At 42.7% G+C, this 15443-nt stretch overlaps 1 protein-coding gene across 4 annotated transcripts in view; it reads right to left on the reverse strand.

Moving 5' to 3' along the window:
• Positions 1-385: 385 nt before the first annotated feature.
• LOC146799971 (uncharacterized) overlaps positions 386-15443 on the reverse strand; it is a 104098-nt gene continuing 89040 nt past the window's right edge. For 2 of the 4 annotated variants that reach the window (XR_014967608.1, XR_014967609.1), the window contains 2 exons: positions 2672-5541; positions 386-1575 (listed from right to left, as the gene is read on the reverse strand). Coding sequence is in view for 1 of the 4 variants with exons in the window: in XM_085620907.1 (XP_085477033.1) it covers positions 3238-4422 (1185 nt within the window). In the remaining 3 variants the exon portion in view is untranslated. Of the gene's footprint in view, positions 5542-15443 lie in introns of all 4 variants that reach the window. The other 2 variants (XM_085620907.1, XM_085620909.1) reach the window with 1 other exon arrangement.

Raw genomic sequence — 15443 nt, forward strand, 5'->3', positions numbered from 1 at the left:
TGATAAGATTCCCAACAGTAAGTGAAATCAAACATTTTAAAAAAGATAAAAAATGCATTCTGAATTTTTTTTCTTCTATTAAATATAAATAGTAGGACACCATAAGGATGGCCAGATGAATCAATGTCATGTGGATGCTTGGTGACAGGATTTAACTGAATATACATTAGTGCATTGCAGGTATTGTAATCATGGTTCTTTTTCAATAGAAACTGACAGACCTCATTAAAATGACTGTTAAAAGAAAATTCAAGACTTGAAAGGTTTCTGTAAAATGGTGTCATCTGGCCACCCTGCACATCATAATGAATATATAAAAAAAGAAAAATAAATACATAAAAATATACTCTTCCATTTACAAGCACGCAAATTTGCCAGACCTGAGCAATGACTTAAGATCATACTTTAATAGAGGAAAATCACATAGCGGTTAATCCAGTAATATGATTGGGGTTCTGGAGTCATTTCATGGGTCTCTATGAAACATGGATTTCATCAGCAAGAGAATAGCCTCAAACCAGTCTGCAGCGCTTTACTATTGGGTTTTGTTGATTCAATATTCCAATGATAAAAATTCACCTTTATACAGACTTCACTTACGGTTTTTAATAAACAATCGCATTTGAAAAAAGATAAACTATTCAACCCAACTGTCATAAAATAATCATGTAATATAAAAAATACAAAATGAATAACATTTATGACATGACCCTACATTCCAGTCTAAGGGATCTGCTCATATATACAAACCACATGGCCTTTGGCCTTGTTGTTTATAACATCATTAGAACCCCATGATGAAAATGTACATTGAAATATACCTGGACCTTAATGTTTACATAATTCATTAAGGCCTCCACCATCCCCATGAACATGAATGGAATAGAAAAATGTGCCCCATGGTCAACAGAGTTTAAGGATCCCAACATACAGAGTAATCAGATCAAAAAGCCATCTCTCCTTACAGCATGCACAAGGCAACTTCCACAGTAGGAGGGTAGTTTCAACATATTGTATTTTTCCAAAGTTAGAAAGCACAATAATTTAATCTTCCCGGACATTCGCAATGTCTAGACACGGTTTCTTCATAAACCTTGTAACTCTGCATGCTGAAAGAAGCCCTCCCACGTTTACTGTAACCAAAATTATTTTCTTTGATGTGTTGCTGAAACGACTTATAATTTCATAACAGCCTTCCTCTTTAGGGAGAGGATGTGGTCTAACGGCTAGGGCGGTCGACCTCAAATCTGGGGAACTGGGTTTGAGTCTCGGCAACGAGGCTCAACATCCTGTGATTCTGGGCAAATCACTTAATCTCCTCGTGCCTAACAAAAATTAATGGGTCCTTATGTAACTCAACTGGTGCTAATGTAAAGCGCTCTGATACCTTATAACTTCAGGTCAAGTTCACGCTGTATAAAACTCAGGGGGAAAAAAACACATCGTATTTGATGCTTATATATGCTTATGTATGAGTTTTCCTGTGTGTATATTTGCCCAAGCACACGTAGTTGCAAAAAAGCATGGAAGCCCTTCTCACATCACTCCAGATGTTATTTCCTCTTTCTGTGTTCACTAATTAACCACTATGCATAATAAATCATAAAAGCCATTCCCTTATTTACATCTGCAGGAGGTGTCTTACAGGTTATGAATGACGGAAACAGCCTAGATATTTTATGTTGTTTTTCCTATGTGTGATTGCTGGTGGCATTTTTAGGAATGTTGAGCTAGCAAAGCCCATTCCACATTCACTGCATTTGTATGATTTGTCATCTGTATGCCTTCACAGATGAATGGTTAGGACTGATGCTTGAGCAAATCTCTTTCCACATATACTGTGTGTGTGTGTTTGTTTTCAATTGTGTGTTAGCTGCTGACCCTTTAGTTGAAACGTATTACAGGAAACAGTGGTCCCTGAAACCAAACGATAGAGCAGAAAATGAATATAGTCAAAATTGAAACTATATTTTAGCCAGTGTCCAGCCGGGCATGGCAACTTTAATAAGTAGAAATTCTTGACAGTGAACAGGGAAATGTAAGTAGAATTCGGTGGGACACAAGCCTGTATCCTCTGACTTACATACCGAGTAAACAGAAAATGACAAAACACATTCAGGCAATTACAGTGATGTTTCTGTGACAGATAATGAATAGCGAAACATCTGATATTCAGACTGCCACCTTCACACTATATTACATACAGCAATATTTATGGTGTAGGGTGGGCAACAGAGTCGACGGCGTTTCGATCCTTATGGGAAAGATACAGGATCATCATCAGGACTAAATTAGTTAAATTGCCCTTATTTGGAATGCCTCATGTTGCCATGGAGGCAACGAAAAAGATGGCGAATCACGGAAAGGTACCGTTGAGATAAGGGTACGAGTTTACGGTAGGACAATGCCTACGGACATTTGTTCCGGGAGGAAGGACACGGATAGGTCTCAGTCAACTTGCAGAAATGGGTTCCGTGGCCATGCAGTGTGAACGGACGATGCCGGATCAACTGTGAACTCAGGGGGAAAAAAACACATCGTATTTGATGCTTATGTATGCTTATGTATGAGTTTTCCTGTGTGTATATTTGCCCAAGCACACGTAGTTGCAAAAAAGCATGGAAGCCCTTCTCACATCCCTCCAGATGTTATTTGCTCTATCTGTGTTCACTAATTAACCACTATGCATAATAAATCATAAACGCCATTCCCTTATTTACATCTGCAGGAGGTGTCTTACAGGTTATGAATGACTGAAACAGCCTAGATATTTTATGTTGCTTTTCCTATGTGTGATTGCTGGTGGCATTTTTAGGAATGTTGAGCTAGCAAAGCCCATTCCACATTCACTGCATTTGTATGATTTGTCTTCTGTATGCCTTCACAGATGGATGGTTACGACTGATGCTTGAGCAAATCTCTTTCCACATATACTGTATGTGTGTGCTTTTATTCAATTGTGTGTCAGCTGCTGACCCTTTAGTTGAATGCATTTACTAAACTTCTTTCAACATTCATTGCATTTGCATGTTTTTTCTTCTGTATGCCATTGCAGAAGGAGGGTTAGACCTGACGCTGGAGTAAAGCTCTTTCACATTCTCTGATTAAAGTTTTTCCCCTGTGAGTTAGATGGTGGCTCTTTGGATGAGTGGATTTACTAAAGCTTTTTCCACATTCACTGCGAGTGTATGGTTTTTCTGCTACATGCATTTGCAGATGGATGCTTAGGATTGATGCTTAAGTGAAGAAAGTTTCACATTCATCCACATGTATGGTTTTTCCTATATGCTTTCGCTGATGGCTCTTTAAAGTTGACAAATGAGCAAAGCTCATTCCGCATTCACTGCATGTGTATGGTTTTTCCCCTGTGTGTGTTCGCTGGTGGCTCTTTAGAAGTGTAGCGCTATGAAAGCTCTTTCCACATTCACTGCATGTGTATGGCTTTTCTCCTGTATGCTTTCGCACATGGGTGTTTAGATGTGCAGCTTGAGTAAAGCTCATTCCACATTCAGTGCAAGTATATGGTTTTTCTCCTGTGTGCTGTCGCAGATGGAGGGTTATGCCTGATAGACGAGAAAAGCTCTTTCCACATTCACTACATGTGTATGGTTTTTCTCCAGTATGCCTGCACAGATGTATGGTTAGTGCTTCTGACCGAGTAAAGCCCTTTCCACATTCACTGCATGTGTATGCTTTTTCTCCTCTGTGCCATTGCAGATGGGTTTCTAGGTGTGATGGTTGAGGAAAGCTCTTTCCACATTCATTGCATGTGTATGGTTTTTCCCCTGTGTGAGTCAGATGGTGGTTCTTTAGATGCGTAGATCTAGTAAAGCTCTTTCCACATTCACTGCATGTGTATGGTTTTTCTCCTGTGTGTGTCAGATGGTGGCTCTTTAGATTCGCAGATCTACTAAAGCTCTTTCCACATTCACTGCATGTGTATGGTTTTTCCCCTGTGTGTGTTCGATGGTGGTGTTTTAGATACGTATATATCCTAAAGCTCTTTCCACATTCACCGCAAGTGTAAGGTTTTTCCCCTGTGTGCTTTCGCTGGTGTTTCTTTACAGATGATAAACAAGAAAAGCTATTTCCACATTCGCTGCAAGTGTATGGTTTTTCTCCTGTGTGTGTTAGGTAGTGGCTCTTTAGATTTGAGGATCTACTAAAGCTCTTTCCACATTCTTGGCATGTGAATAGCTTTTCTCCTATATGTCGTCGCTGATGAATGGTTAGATCTAATGCTTTAGTAAAGCTCTTTCCATTTTCACTGCATGTGTAAGGTTTTTCTATGTGCATTTGTTGATGGATCTTTAAGTTTGCTGAGAGAGTAAAGCTCTTTCCATTGTCGCTGCCTGTGTCTGTGTGTTCTGCTGTATGTGTTTGATATTTGCCCCACAGAGCCGATGACTCATTAAATGTCATCTTACATTCATTACACCTAAATAAGCTTTCTGTTTGGCTGTTAGTGGTGGCAGTGTAGGGATTAGAAGTTATTAAAACTCTTCTCACAAACACAGAACCTTTATGTAATTTCTTTTGTTTGTTAATGAACTCTCAGTTGTGATGGCTGATGAACCCTATTACCACATTCAATATATCCTCATGCGTTTTCCCCTGTGCATGGTTGGTGATGCTACTACAGTAATGAAGAGAAGCCAAAGCTCGTCTTGCGTTGTGTGTATGGTTTTTTTCTTTGGGGTTTGGAGTCTAAGCGTCTGATATATTTTGACATAAATCATGTTAATGTGTTTGCTGACTGATCATTGTGGTTCCTGAATTACTAACTATATTTTAATCTTCACTAGGTATTTGCAGTATATCTGTTCTTGCAGGCCTGATAACATATGCATGATCTGTCTATCAGGAGCTGTGTTTTCAACTTGTGTTAAGAACTTTCTAGAATGTGTGCAAAGAATTAACCTCACAGCTTATCTAAATAGTCTGTTTCTTGGACAATATTTATGAAATACAAAGAACAAAACTCAATACCAAGTCGTTATGCTCTAGAATAATGTTCTGCATTGCAAGTAGCCAAACACTTCTTTATTTTAACTTTCAGATGTCTGCTTCACGATTCATGTTTTGTACACCTATGTCTTGTATACCTCTTTCTATGGATTGTAAGGTCTAGTCAAAACAGCGTTTATGATGGACTAACACCATAGTATTGATATTGTCATATTAGAGAAGGGAGCACTTTTTATGACTACCTGATCATTATCTAAGATAAAGTGTGGTATCTAGCATGTTTACATTTTGGATGTGTTCTGCCAGTGTAATTTTTGTGATTTTAATTTATTTGGATGTTTTGGGACCAGCAGCATAGATGCCCTAAGCCTCTTGAAGCCGCCGGATTGCACTTGATGTTCCTGCAGGATACGTCTGTTCATGTACGAGATTCTCGGTCTCCTACTGAGTTGTTCTATTTCAAATTACTGTTTGGCATAATTTCTGGTTCTTCTCGAGCATCGGAGAGCTTTCCAGTATTGTCATGCTTTCTTCAATACTCTTCATCTTATTTCAAGTTCAGGAATCTCCTCTCTGTGGATACAAAAATACCTGTAATGTCGTAAACTATAAGCAGCAAAGTGTACACTATGTCTCTGAAGAAATGTAAAAAAAAGAAAAATCAAACACTTGAATAAATTCCAGCCACCGGCAATTACTCCAGGTTGCAATGCAATACATCTTTTTAGCTCACTGTACCACTATCGACAATAAACATTCTTATGGAAATCCGAATTCATTGATCATGCTGCAAGAAAATAAGAACAGCCCACTTTGGGGAGAGGATGTAGCCTTACGGCTAGATCGGTCGACCTCGAAGCTGGGGAACCGGTTTCGAGTCTCGGCCACGACGCTCAACATCCTGTGATTCTGGGCAAATCACCTAATTTCCCCATGCCTAACAAAAATGAATATGTCCATCTGTAACGAAACTGGTGCTCATGTAAAGCGCTCGGATACCTGATAGTCTAGTTTGTGCTATATAAAGCATTAAAAAAAAAATTAGTACCAGAGTCCACATTCCTTTGAATAATAACATATGTAACAACACATAATGGTGTTGACCTTGTTGCCCTTGGTCAGCTTAAGTCCTATGCCATAGCAAGACACTTAGTTAATACATTCCACTTGATCATGTTCATAGCTTAGGAAATAATGTTACAATGAAAATAAAAACACAACAGAATCATTTTCAGGACAAAAAACAAATCCTAGAGGGAAAATGAGAATTGGATGGCATGTCAAAGTGTATGATATCTCTACGTTCACTGACAAAGACAGCGGCCAACCAATGTCTATATGATCCCAAAGCGCGATTAGAGGGGCTGCCACATTTCAGTGTATTACTGCTTCCTGCTGCATGCACAGAGATTGGCCATGTGTTCAATAATGGCAGGTTTATTAGGTTCAACACAAACAGTATAGAGGGATGGCAGTTCTTAGTGTTTGCAAACCTTACCATAAGTAATTAAGTTGAAATGGCAAATTTCTTTCAACACTGTCCACAATCTCAACCAAATTGCTGTCAACCATATGGGGTACCATTAGATTTTGATGTGATACATATGATGCACAGATCAATCAGGAAGCAACCAGATCTGCTAATCAGATCCAAGTAAGATGTGTAAGACTAACTGAAGCCGACTTGAACAAGACTTATGCACAAGTTAAAACAAGTATATACTCGGCTTTCAAGTAGCTACATGAGATAGGTTTGTACCAGGTATGGAAATCTCAGAGCAGATTTTTATCCGCATATTGTAGTCCAGCTCATTGCTAGCACTCTACTTTGAGATAACAGTAAACTCATTGAAAGGTGTTTAAAGAGACAACAATTTCTGTATTTACACTGCTATCTGGTAGGAGAAGAATAGCCAAGCACTGGTTAGACTGATCAGGCTCAGCAAGAGCCTAAAGCTGCTGGTCACTGGAGTGTTGCTGAAACAATTCACATGCAGCACACACGAAATGACCCTAAACTTAATGAGCACCTGGGAAGATGATACAAAATACAGTCTTAGGTGATGTATGTCTAATAAATGTTGCCTTCCTGAAACACAACACAGCCTAGTTTTATACCCGACAGACTTTCTTTAGAGTACCTTTTTAAACAATTAGTGTAACTGATTTAAAACGATTACACTTTGTAAGTATGCATTAGGCTGTAATTGATGACTTGTTGGTTTGGTAGATCACCAACTTGATGCTATGTTTGATGCTTATATTTAAAGATTATTAAAACACAATACAAAACAAATCTGTCAACGCACCAGAAAATGGGAGCTTAGAGATCATCAAACAATACTCAAAATACTTACAGAAATGTCTGGTACTTTAAGAGAACCGAGCACCTTCTAACTGGTGCATTCAGTGCAACTAAAACTATCAAACTATAAATTATATTGCTAACTACAGACTTCTCTCAACCCAACCTACAACTAGTCACAAAAACAGCAGCAGATAGTGAGAGAGGGTATGAATCTACTAAGCAAATAACAATGACACCACAGACACGGAGCACCATAAAAAGACCAAAGGGCAGCATACTACAATGGAATGTTAACCTGCAGACCCAGCAGCACAGACACAACCATCTCCAACCACAAACCAAACATATCCTAAAATGTATGGCCTCATGTGAGGTTCAAGATGCAACCCTCCAAGACATGTGGGTGATAAATTGCAACAGCTCAGAGGGTAAGAGACAGTGCTTTAGGGTCACAATAACTTTGGGCCAGAAACATAAAAAGGAAAAGCAAAAATAGCAAAAATAGCAGTACTGCAATGAGCATCGAGTGGCAGATGCTGTTTTAAGGTTAGAATGCAAGATCCCTCAACTGAGAAACAATACAACGGCACATTCATTATACTGTGCATTAAAATGCAGTTTAATTGTTTTATGCAACACTATACAAATACTTCAAAACTTATCATACCCATCATGTGCTAGTCTTTGTTATAATATGCCCAGAATTCCCTGCTCCTGGTCATACGGCAGTCATTATCAAGATGTGTCCAAACACTGCATCAAACTGCTGGGGTGTGGAGTTATTTAAACAAAAAATCCACTCAAAGGACAAAATGCTAGTGAAATCTAACTGGCCTATAAAGAATTTCACTTTTCAAATCTACTTCCTAAATTAATTATATGTTTGGGCAAAAAAAGCATTAATAGATTTCTATTTCTTTAAATAAAACTAGCACAAATTAAATGCTTTGCAACAATGCTCAGTTCAAATATTTTGTAATAGAAAGTGGTACTATTCTTGTTTGCACAAAACATACTAACACAACATAAATGCTGTGTAATAGGTAATTTCAAGTAGCTTGGTAATCACTGTACAGAGAGCAAGATGAGGCCCATTTAATCAGACAAGCTGCTCTGAACATTATGTACTTAACAGCTCCTGTATCGACAGAGAGGGGCACTCCTTGACTGTATGTGCAACACAACCATTGTTCTTATACCCAAGGTTGGGAAGCCTGCAGACAGGTGGGCCTCCTACAGGCTGATATCTCTGCTTAATTCGGACACCAAATTAATGGCAAACCAATTGAGAGTGGTAATCTTGGATTTGAAACACCCAGACCAGAATGAGTTTATGCCACATAGATCTCTCACATTGAACATTGCCACAGCAGAAGGAATTAGGACTCCGTTGGCAGTAGCCTCACTGGACACCAATAAGGCGTTCAATTCAGTGGAATGGCCCTTCTTATTCAGGATTATGAGCAAGATAGGATTTGGTCCCAGAATCTTAAAATGGGTCTGGTTGCTCTATAATAACCCTAGGGAGCAGCTCAAAGTCAATGGTGTCCTCTCTCAGGAATTCCTCATTAGAGAGGGGCGTGAGGCAGGGCTGCCTCTCTCACCAGTGCCATTAGTCCTAGCGATAGAGGCGCTGGTGGCATGGATTCAGGTCAACACCCAAATCTGGGGCTGGAGATGGGATCATACATGGGAGTAAATGCTATCCCTCTATGCGGATGATATTCTATTGTACCTAGCCCACACAGACGAAACATATTTTTTGTGGACAAGTGAGATCTTCAATATTTATGGGCACTTCTCCAGCCTTGGGATAAACTGGGTGAATTCCCAGATATTATCGGCAGGCGGGCATCTGGAAGGGATATCCTTTTAAAAAATACCTGCTTGTTTTGAAATCTGCTGCGGGGAATACGGGTGGGGGAGGGGAGACTGAATTTTATCTTCGATCCTCTTTTTAAAAATTTGGCTGCTTGAATTTTACTGCGGGGAATTACTGGGAGTTGTCAGAGGGTCGGGCTAAGGGAAGTAAGGATTTTCTTTCTTGGCATTGTGCCATTAGAGCTGCCGTTTTTGTGCACTGTAGCTGTTTGCCCGGCAAGCCTTAAATGAGGGACGAGGCATGGAAGAGCCACTGGTGCAGCAAAGGCATGCCTAAGGCAAGCACGTCTGCGCCCTTCGGGAACCAGGAATGCTGCCCTAACCCCATCAGATAAGGTAACAAACATGTGGCCAATTACAAGCACTTCATACTCAACCATCCGCTTCCTGTATGCATGCCTTTGACCATAATCTTCCGTCACGGTCTTGCAACTAATGCAGTTGGTTATCACAGCCTGGATTGAGTCATCCCCAGGGATCTCACATATCCTCCGCAGTAGTTTGGCGTTTCTATCTAGCCAATTGTCGCTCATTTGCTGCCCACAAGCTAGACCTATTCAATCTTCTATCTGAGGCTAGTCCGGACGTAATGTTTCTCATGGAGACTTGGCTGTCAGAGGACTCTGGGCCCGATGTCACTCAAGCTCTTCCCCCAGGCTACCTCATTATAAGGCTGCATAGACAGGAAAAGTTGGCGGTGGAATAGCTATTGTCTATGGGGAGTCACTTAATTACACTTTATCTTTGTCCACCATCTCTAATTGTAAGAGCTTAGCTTTTTCTCTTACCTTAGGTCCTACCTTCACTTTTGCTGAATCCTCCTATATAGACCCGTATACCAAATTCCTTCAAACTCTCCCGGAGGCAGTTGCTGGGTTAGCTGTAGATAGGCCTAATTTCTCTTTACCCAGGGATTTTAATCTCCACATGGATGACCTGCATAGTAGTGCCTCTAAAATGATATTGCATGATATGGCCTCCCTACAGCTGCTTCATTAAATGTAGGGACCGTCTAATAATAAAGGTCATACTATTGACCTGGTGTTTCGCAATCCCTGGAATCTTCAGGACCAAACCCCTCTTCCTCGATCTTGGTCAGACCAATTTCTTACCCCCCTTATCCTCCCCCCACCCTCCTTCCCTGGTTAAACGGCTGAAACTTCATTGGGCCAAACTTAATTTGGAGAATTGGCTGGAGGTCTTGGAAACCTCTAAACCCGATCCCTTGGATAACATCAATCTAGCCGCACACCAGTTTAATGAGTAGCTGGTCAACTCATTGGATGAGGTCTTCCCATGAGTTGGCATAAAGATGTCCAGCGATCTCACAAGTCCCCCTAGTTCATGGCTCAGCTAATGTCTCGGAAGAAAGAATGCAGTCGTATGGAAAGAAGATGGATGAAGACCTATGATGTGATCAGTAAAGCTGAATATAGGAACTCCATCAGGCTTTATCATGCAGAGATTAAATGTTCGCAAGCCGCCTTCTACTCCACAAAAATCACTAACTCTTCCAATGCCCCTGGGGAGATTTTTTAATATTTTCAAAGACATCACAGAACCCTTGGCAGTCAGCCCTACTTTGGTCGCATCGATTGAGCACTGTGTTGAATTGGCGTCTTTCTGCCAGAAAAAAATCATGACATTTACTCCCAGTTTCTGGACATTTCTGATCCGATGGACCTTTGCTCCAGTAATTTTCCCCAGGATGCTTAAGAAAGCTCCCTTTTGGGTTTTCTTGACCTCACCATGTGTTTGGTAAAGGAGCTCCTACAAACTTAATTTCGGTTCACCTTTGGATCCTGACGCGTCCCCACAACCTCCGTCAAGGGTCTGATGGTGTTGTCCCTGTACTGACAAAACTATTAAATCTTGTTCCTGTGTTGTGGACGGGTCCCTCTCCAGTGGAAGCATGCGATTGTCAGATCACTCCTACCTTGACCCCTCCAATTGTAGTAATTACAGGCCTATCTCCCAGTTACCCGTTATCGTGAAGCTACTAGAAAAACATGTTAATAAAAACCTTTCCGCCTTCTTCGAACATTAGGACCTTCCTTCATTACTTCCAGATGGGCTTCTGCCCTCAACGCAGCACAGAATCAGCGCTGTTGACTGGTCAAGAAACTCGACCAGTCAACAGCTCGTGGCTCAAGGAGGATCTGCAGCCATCCTTCTGCTAGACTTCAGTGCTGCGTTAGATACCGTGGACCATCCCACTCTTGCAGAGGATTCGTGGACAGAGCATTCGATTGGCTTTCCTCCTTCTTGGAGAATCATACCATTCAGGTTCAGGATCAGTCCTACCTTTCAACCAGCCTCCCATCCTGCTGTGGAGTGCATCAGGACTCCTCCCTGAGCCCCACTCCGTTCAATCTCTATCTACATCCCCTTGCTGACATTGTGCACTCCAAGGGGTTGTCGCTGGTTTCTTATGCCAGAGACACCCAGCTGGTTGTGTCAATCTCCCCCGACTCTGGCTCAGGCCAGCTATCTCAGACTCCCTGTCTTCAGGAAGTAGCCGGCTGGATGGCTGGTCGTAAATAAAAACCTCAAGGAAGACTAAACAGAAGTCATGTTGCTGGGTAACAATCTCAGCAACTTTGCTCTGAGCCCCCTCCCACACTGTCTGAGCAAATTTTCCACTCACAAAAACTCAATAAAGAACCTTGGTATTTGACTTGACTCTGGTCTTACCGTGGACCATCAAGCCAAAATACTTGCTGCCAGTGCTACGGCATCCTGAGACTATTGTGGAAGGTCTTTAACCTACTGCCTTCCAAAACCAGAAGAGTGACCATTTAGGCCATTGTGCTTTTCATACTCGACTACGGGAATGCCATGTCTTTAGGCTCACCCCTCTGTCACCAGGAGACTGCAGAAAGCTGCTGCACGCTTCCTGACAATCATTTCAAAACACCAATCGGCCACAAAGGCTCAGAGATCTACACTGGCTTCCAGTGGAACACCAAGAGCAGTTTAAGACTCTCGTCAGTATTCACAGGGCAATCCATAGAAAGAGCCCTTCCTTGTTGAGATCATTAGCCTCTCTTGATCTCCCCAGGAGCCCTTAGATCTTCATCAGCCAATCTACTGAAGGTACACTTCCTTTCTGGCCCCCAGACTTTGGAACACTCTACCTCTGAAACTGGCCTTAAAGACCTAGCTTTTCTTCGAAGGATCTTCAATCAATCAATCAATCAAGGGTTTGTAAAGCACTGAGGGTCTCAAGGCGCTGAAGAGTGTGGGTTGGGGGGGGGGGGGGAGGAGGGTTGCTGATCCGTTTCAGTCAAAGAGCAAAGTCTTGAGGTCCTTCCTGAACTGGGTCAAAGATGCAGATTACCTAAGGTGGAGGAGTAGGGTGTTTCAGGTCTTCGCGGCGAGATAGACAAAGGATCTTTCTCCGGTTCTGGTTTTGTGGATCCGTGAGTGAGATGGAGGCTAGGGTGAGATGGGCGGAGTAAAGTTGTCTGATGGGTGTGTGGAAAGTTAGGCAGTGGTAGAGATTTTAGTCCTGCGTAGTAGAGGGCCTTGTGGGCGTGAGTAGCTTGAAGGCAATTCTCATGTTGATAGGGAGCCAGTGGAGTTGTTGGAGGTGATGTGTCATGTGGCTGTGGCAGGGATGATGAGGACCAGTCTGGCTGTGGTGTTTTGGACTTTCTGTAGCTCCCTGAGCGGTTTCTGGGTGATGCCGGCATACAGTGCATTGCCCAAGTCAAGTCTGTTGGTGATTAGTGCGTGGGTGACCATCTTTCTGGATTCTGTGAGGAGCCATCTAAATGTCTTTCAAAGCAGGCTAAGCGTGTGGTAACAGGACGAAGATACGGTGTTGATTTGGCTGTTCATTGAGAGCGAGAAGCCCAGTATGATGCCATGGTTGCGTGCGTGGCCTGTAGGGGTGGGAGAGGTTCCTAGTGTGGCGGGCCACCAGGAGTCGTCCCAGGCTGAGGGGATGGGTCCCAGGATGAGTACTTTGGTCTTATCCGAGTTGAGCTGTCCTTCCTGGAGGCAGCTGTCTTGCATCCAGGAAGCAACTGCCTTCTTTCCGTTGTGAAAGTTGATTTTGGCATCTGTGGCGTTCGTGAGGGAGATGATCAGCTGGGTGTCCTCAGCGTATGGGACGATGTTGAGTCTGTGGCTTTTGATGACTGCTGTGAGGGGAGCCATGTAGATGTTGAAGAGGGTGGGGCTCAGGGAGGAGCCCTGGGGAACTCTGCAGCTGATCTCTGTAGGTTCTGAGAGGAACGGGGGTTATCGGACTCACTGTGTTCGGGCGGCCAGAAAGGAGTAGATCCAGTACAGTGCCATGTCGTGGATGCCGGCGTTGTGGAGCCTCGTGATTAGGGTGTGATGGTCGTTCCGGATGGTGGGCGGACATCGGAGTTTGGAATTGTGAACCAACCCGTGCTTTACCAAGTGATTGTGACGTTCTCTTCCAGCGAAGGAAACGAATACTGATAGCGACCCTTTGCGCTGTGGGCTGGCAGTGAGCCGTCATTTGAGTTAGGGAGGTACTACAGACTGCCTAGGACCCTGTCAATTCGATTTAGCGCCTTATTTTCAAATTGTGGCGGTGGGATTTCTTTATTTGAATATGTCAGCAGTTATGTGTTAACCCTGTCCTGAGGAGGCCGAAGAAGGAGTAAGGCCGAAACGCGATTGCGTAGACACTTCAAAAGGAGGAGTCGCGGAAATATAATATTGTGTTGATTTTGTTTAATGGTACACTAGGATGGTCTATACTAGTTAAGAGACCTCAGTGTATTATCTAGACTACCTCCTAGTGGCCCTCTCAGAAATTGTAAGGAGGACACTAGTAGAAAACAGTTGGTTTTAGGGTTAGTATTGATGTCTTACTGTATGTTTTGATTTATGTCATGTCATTGTGTATGTACATTGTTTTGTGTATACATGTTCTTCTTCATGAGCAGATGTCATTTTCTATGTAGTTTGAAAAATATTTTGATAGAATCTTTTTAGAGTAATTACCTAAGAGAGAGTAATTAAACGTGCTCTACTCAAAAATTTTCTCTGAGTATTAATTCCTTTAGACCATTTTTGCTTTGTATGATATTACGTAACTTACCCAGGTTTATAAAGGGTCAATTGGGTATACCCCTGTTGTTTGCACTTTTAGGGTGTGATGGGAGGCGGTGTTGAAGGCGGTCAAGAGGTCCAGTTGGATGAGGGCGGCAGTTTCACCCCATATGAGGAGGAAGCAGATGTCATTGGTGGCAGCGAGGAGTGCGGTCTCAGTGCTGTGGTTGCTTCAGACGCAGGATTGGGAGGTGTCGTGGACTTGGTCCTCTTCGATGAACTCGGATTGCTGGACGTTGATGGCCTTCTTGATGACCTTGGCTGGGAAGGGGAGGAGGGAGATGGGTCTGAAGTTATTGAGGTCTGTCGGGTTGGTGGACTGTTTCTTCAGAAGGGGGTTGATCTTGGCGTGTTTCCAGTCATCTGGGAAGGTAGCGGTTTCAATGGAGCAGTTAATCTTCCGCAACAGTTTTATCTCGCTCCCTTCAGTGTTTATGGCAGCTCTGGGAGACCTTCACGTAGCCATGCGATATACAAGACCTCAGGAATAGAATAGCATAGTGTGGTAGGAAAAACAGCCGCCGATGGTTGATGCTTGGATTGTCTTCAACCCTTTGCAGCAAAACCACCTCGAAGAAACAAGAACTGTAATTGGCACCATTTGGCAGGTTAGAACTACCAGAATAGGAGTTCAGAGGTTGCAGATAAAGTCTTTGATGGCTCGGAGACTTCTTAACAGGATGCAAGCTGACACAAGCCCTTGGAGAACCTTGGCAAGCAGGATATAGAAAGCCAGGATGTAGAAAGCAAAAGTCTAGTATTTTCACTGCCCAAGACAGAAGCAGCAAGCAGTAGGCCAGCACAACAAAGCAACAAGCAGAGTGGAAGTTCCCCTTCTACAGCATCCAGCTCTTTTTGGCAAAATCTCCACTTAGTCTAGAAGTGATCCGAAGATATAGTGTCAAAGCTCCAGTACTTCTACCGGTTTCTGCTTTTTAAATAGGCAAACTCCAAAGTAAAGTCTTTTTATTGGATATGATCCTGCCGTTCCCTGACCTGGCTCCAGATACACTACAGGGGTAGGAGACAGCTCTGTGTGAGGACAGGCACAGCCCTATTCAGGTGTCATTGACAACTCCTCCCACCACTCTAGCTCAGCATAGTGCAGGGTCATCAGGATATGCAGGGCACACCTCAGCTCCTTTGTGTGACTGTCTACAGTGAATGCAAAAGCATCCCAACTGTCACCCTC

The sequence above is a fragment of the Triturus cristatus genome, chromosome 8, assembly GCF_964204655.1.
Source record: "Triturus cristatus chromosome 8, aTriCri1.1, whole genome shotgun sequence".
Lineage (NCBI taxonomy): Eukaryota > Metazoa > Chordata > Amphibia > Caudata > Salamandridae > Triturus > Triturus cristatus.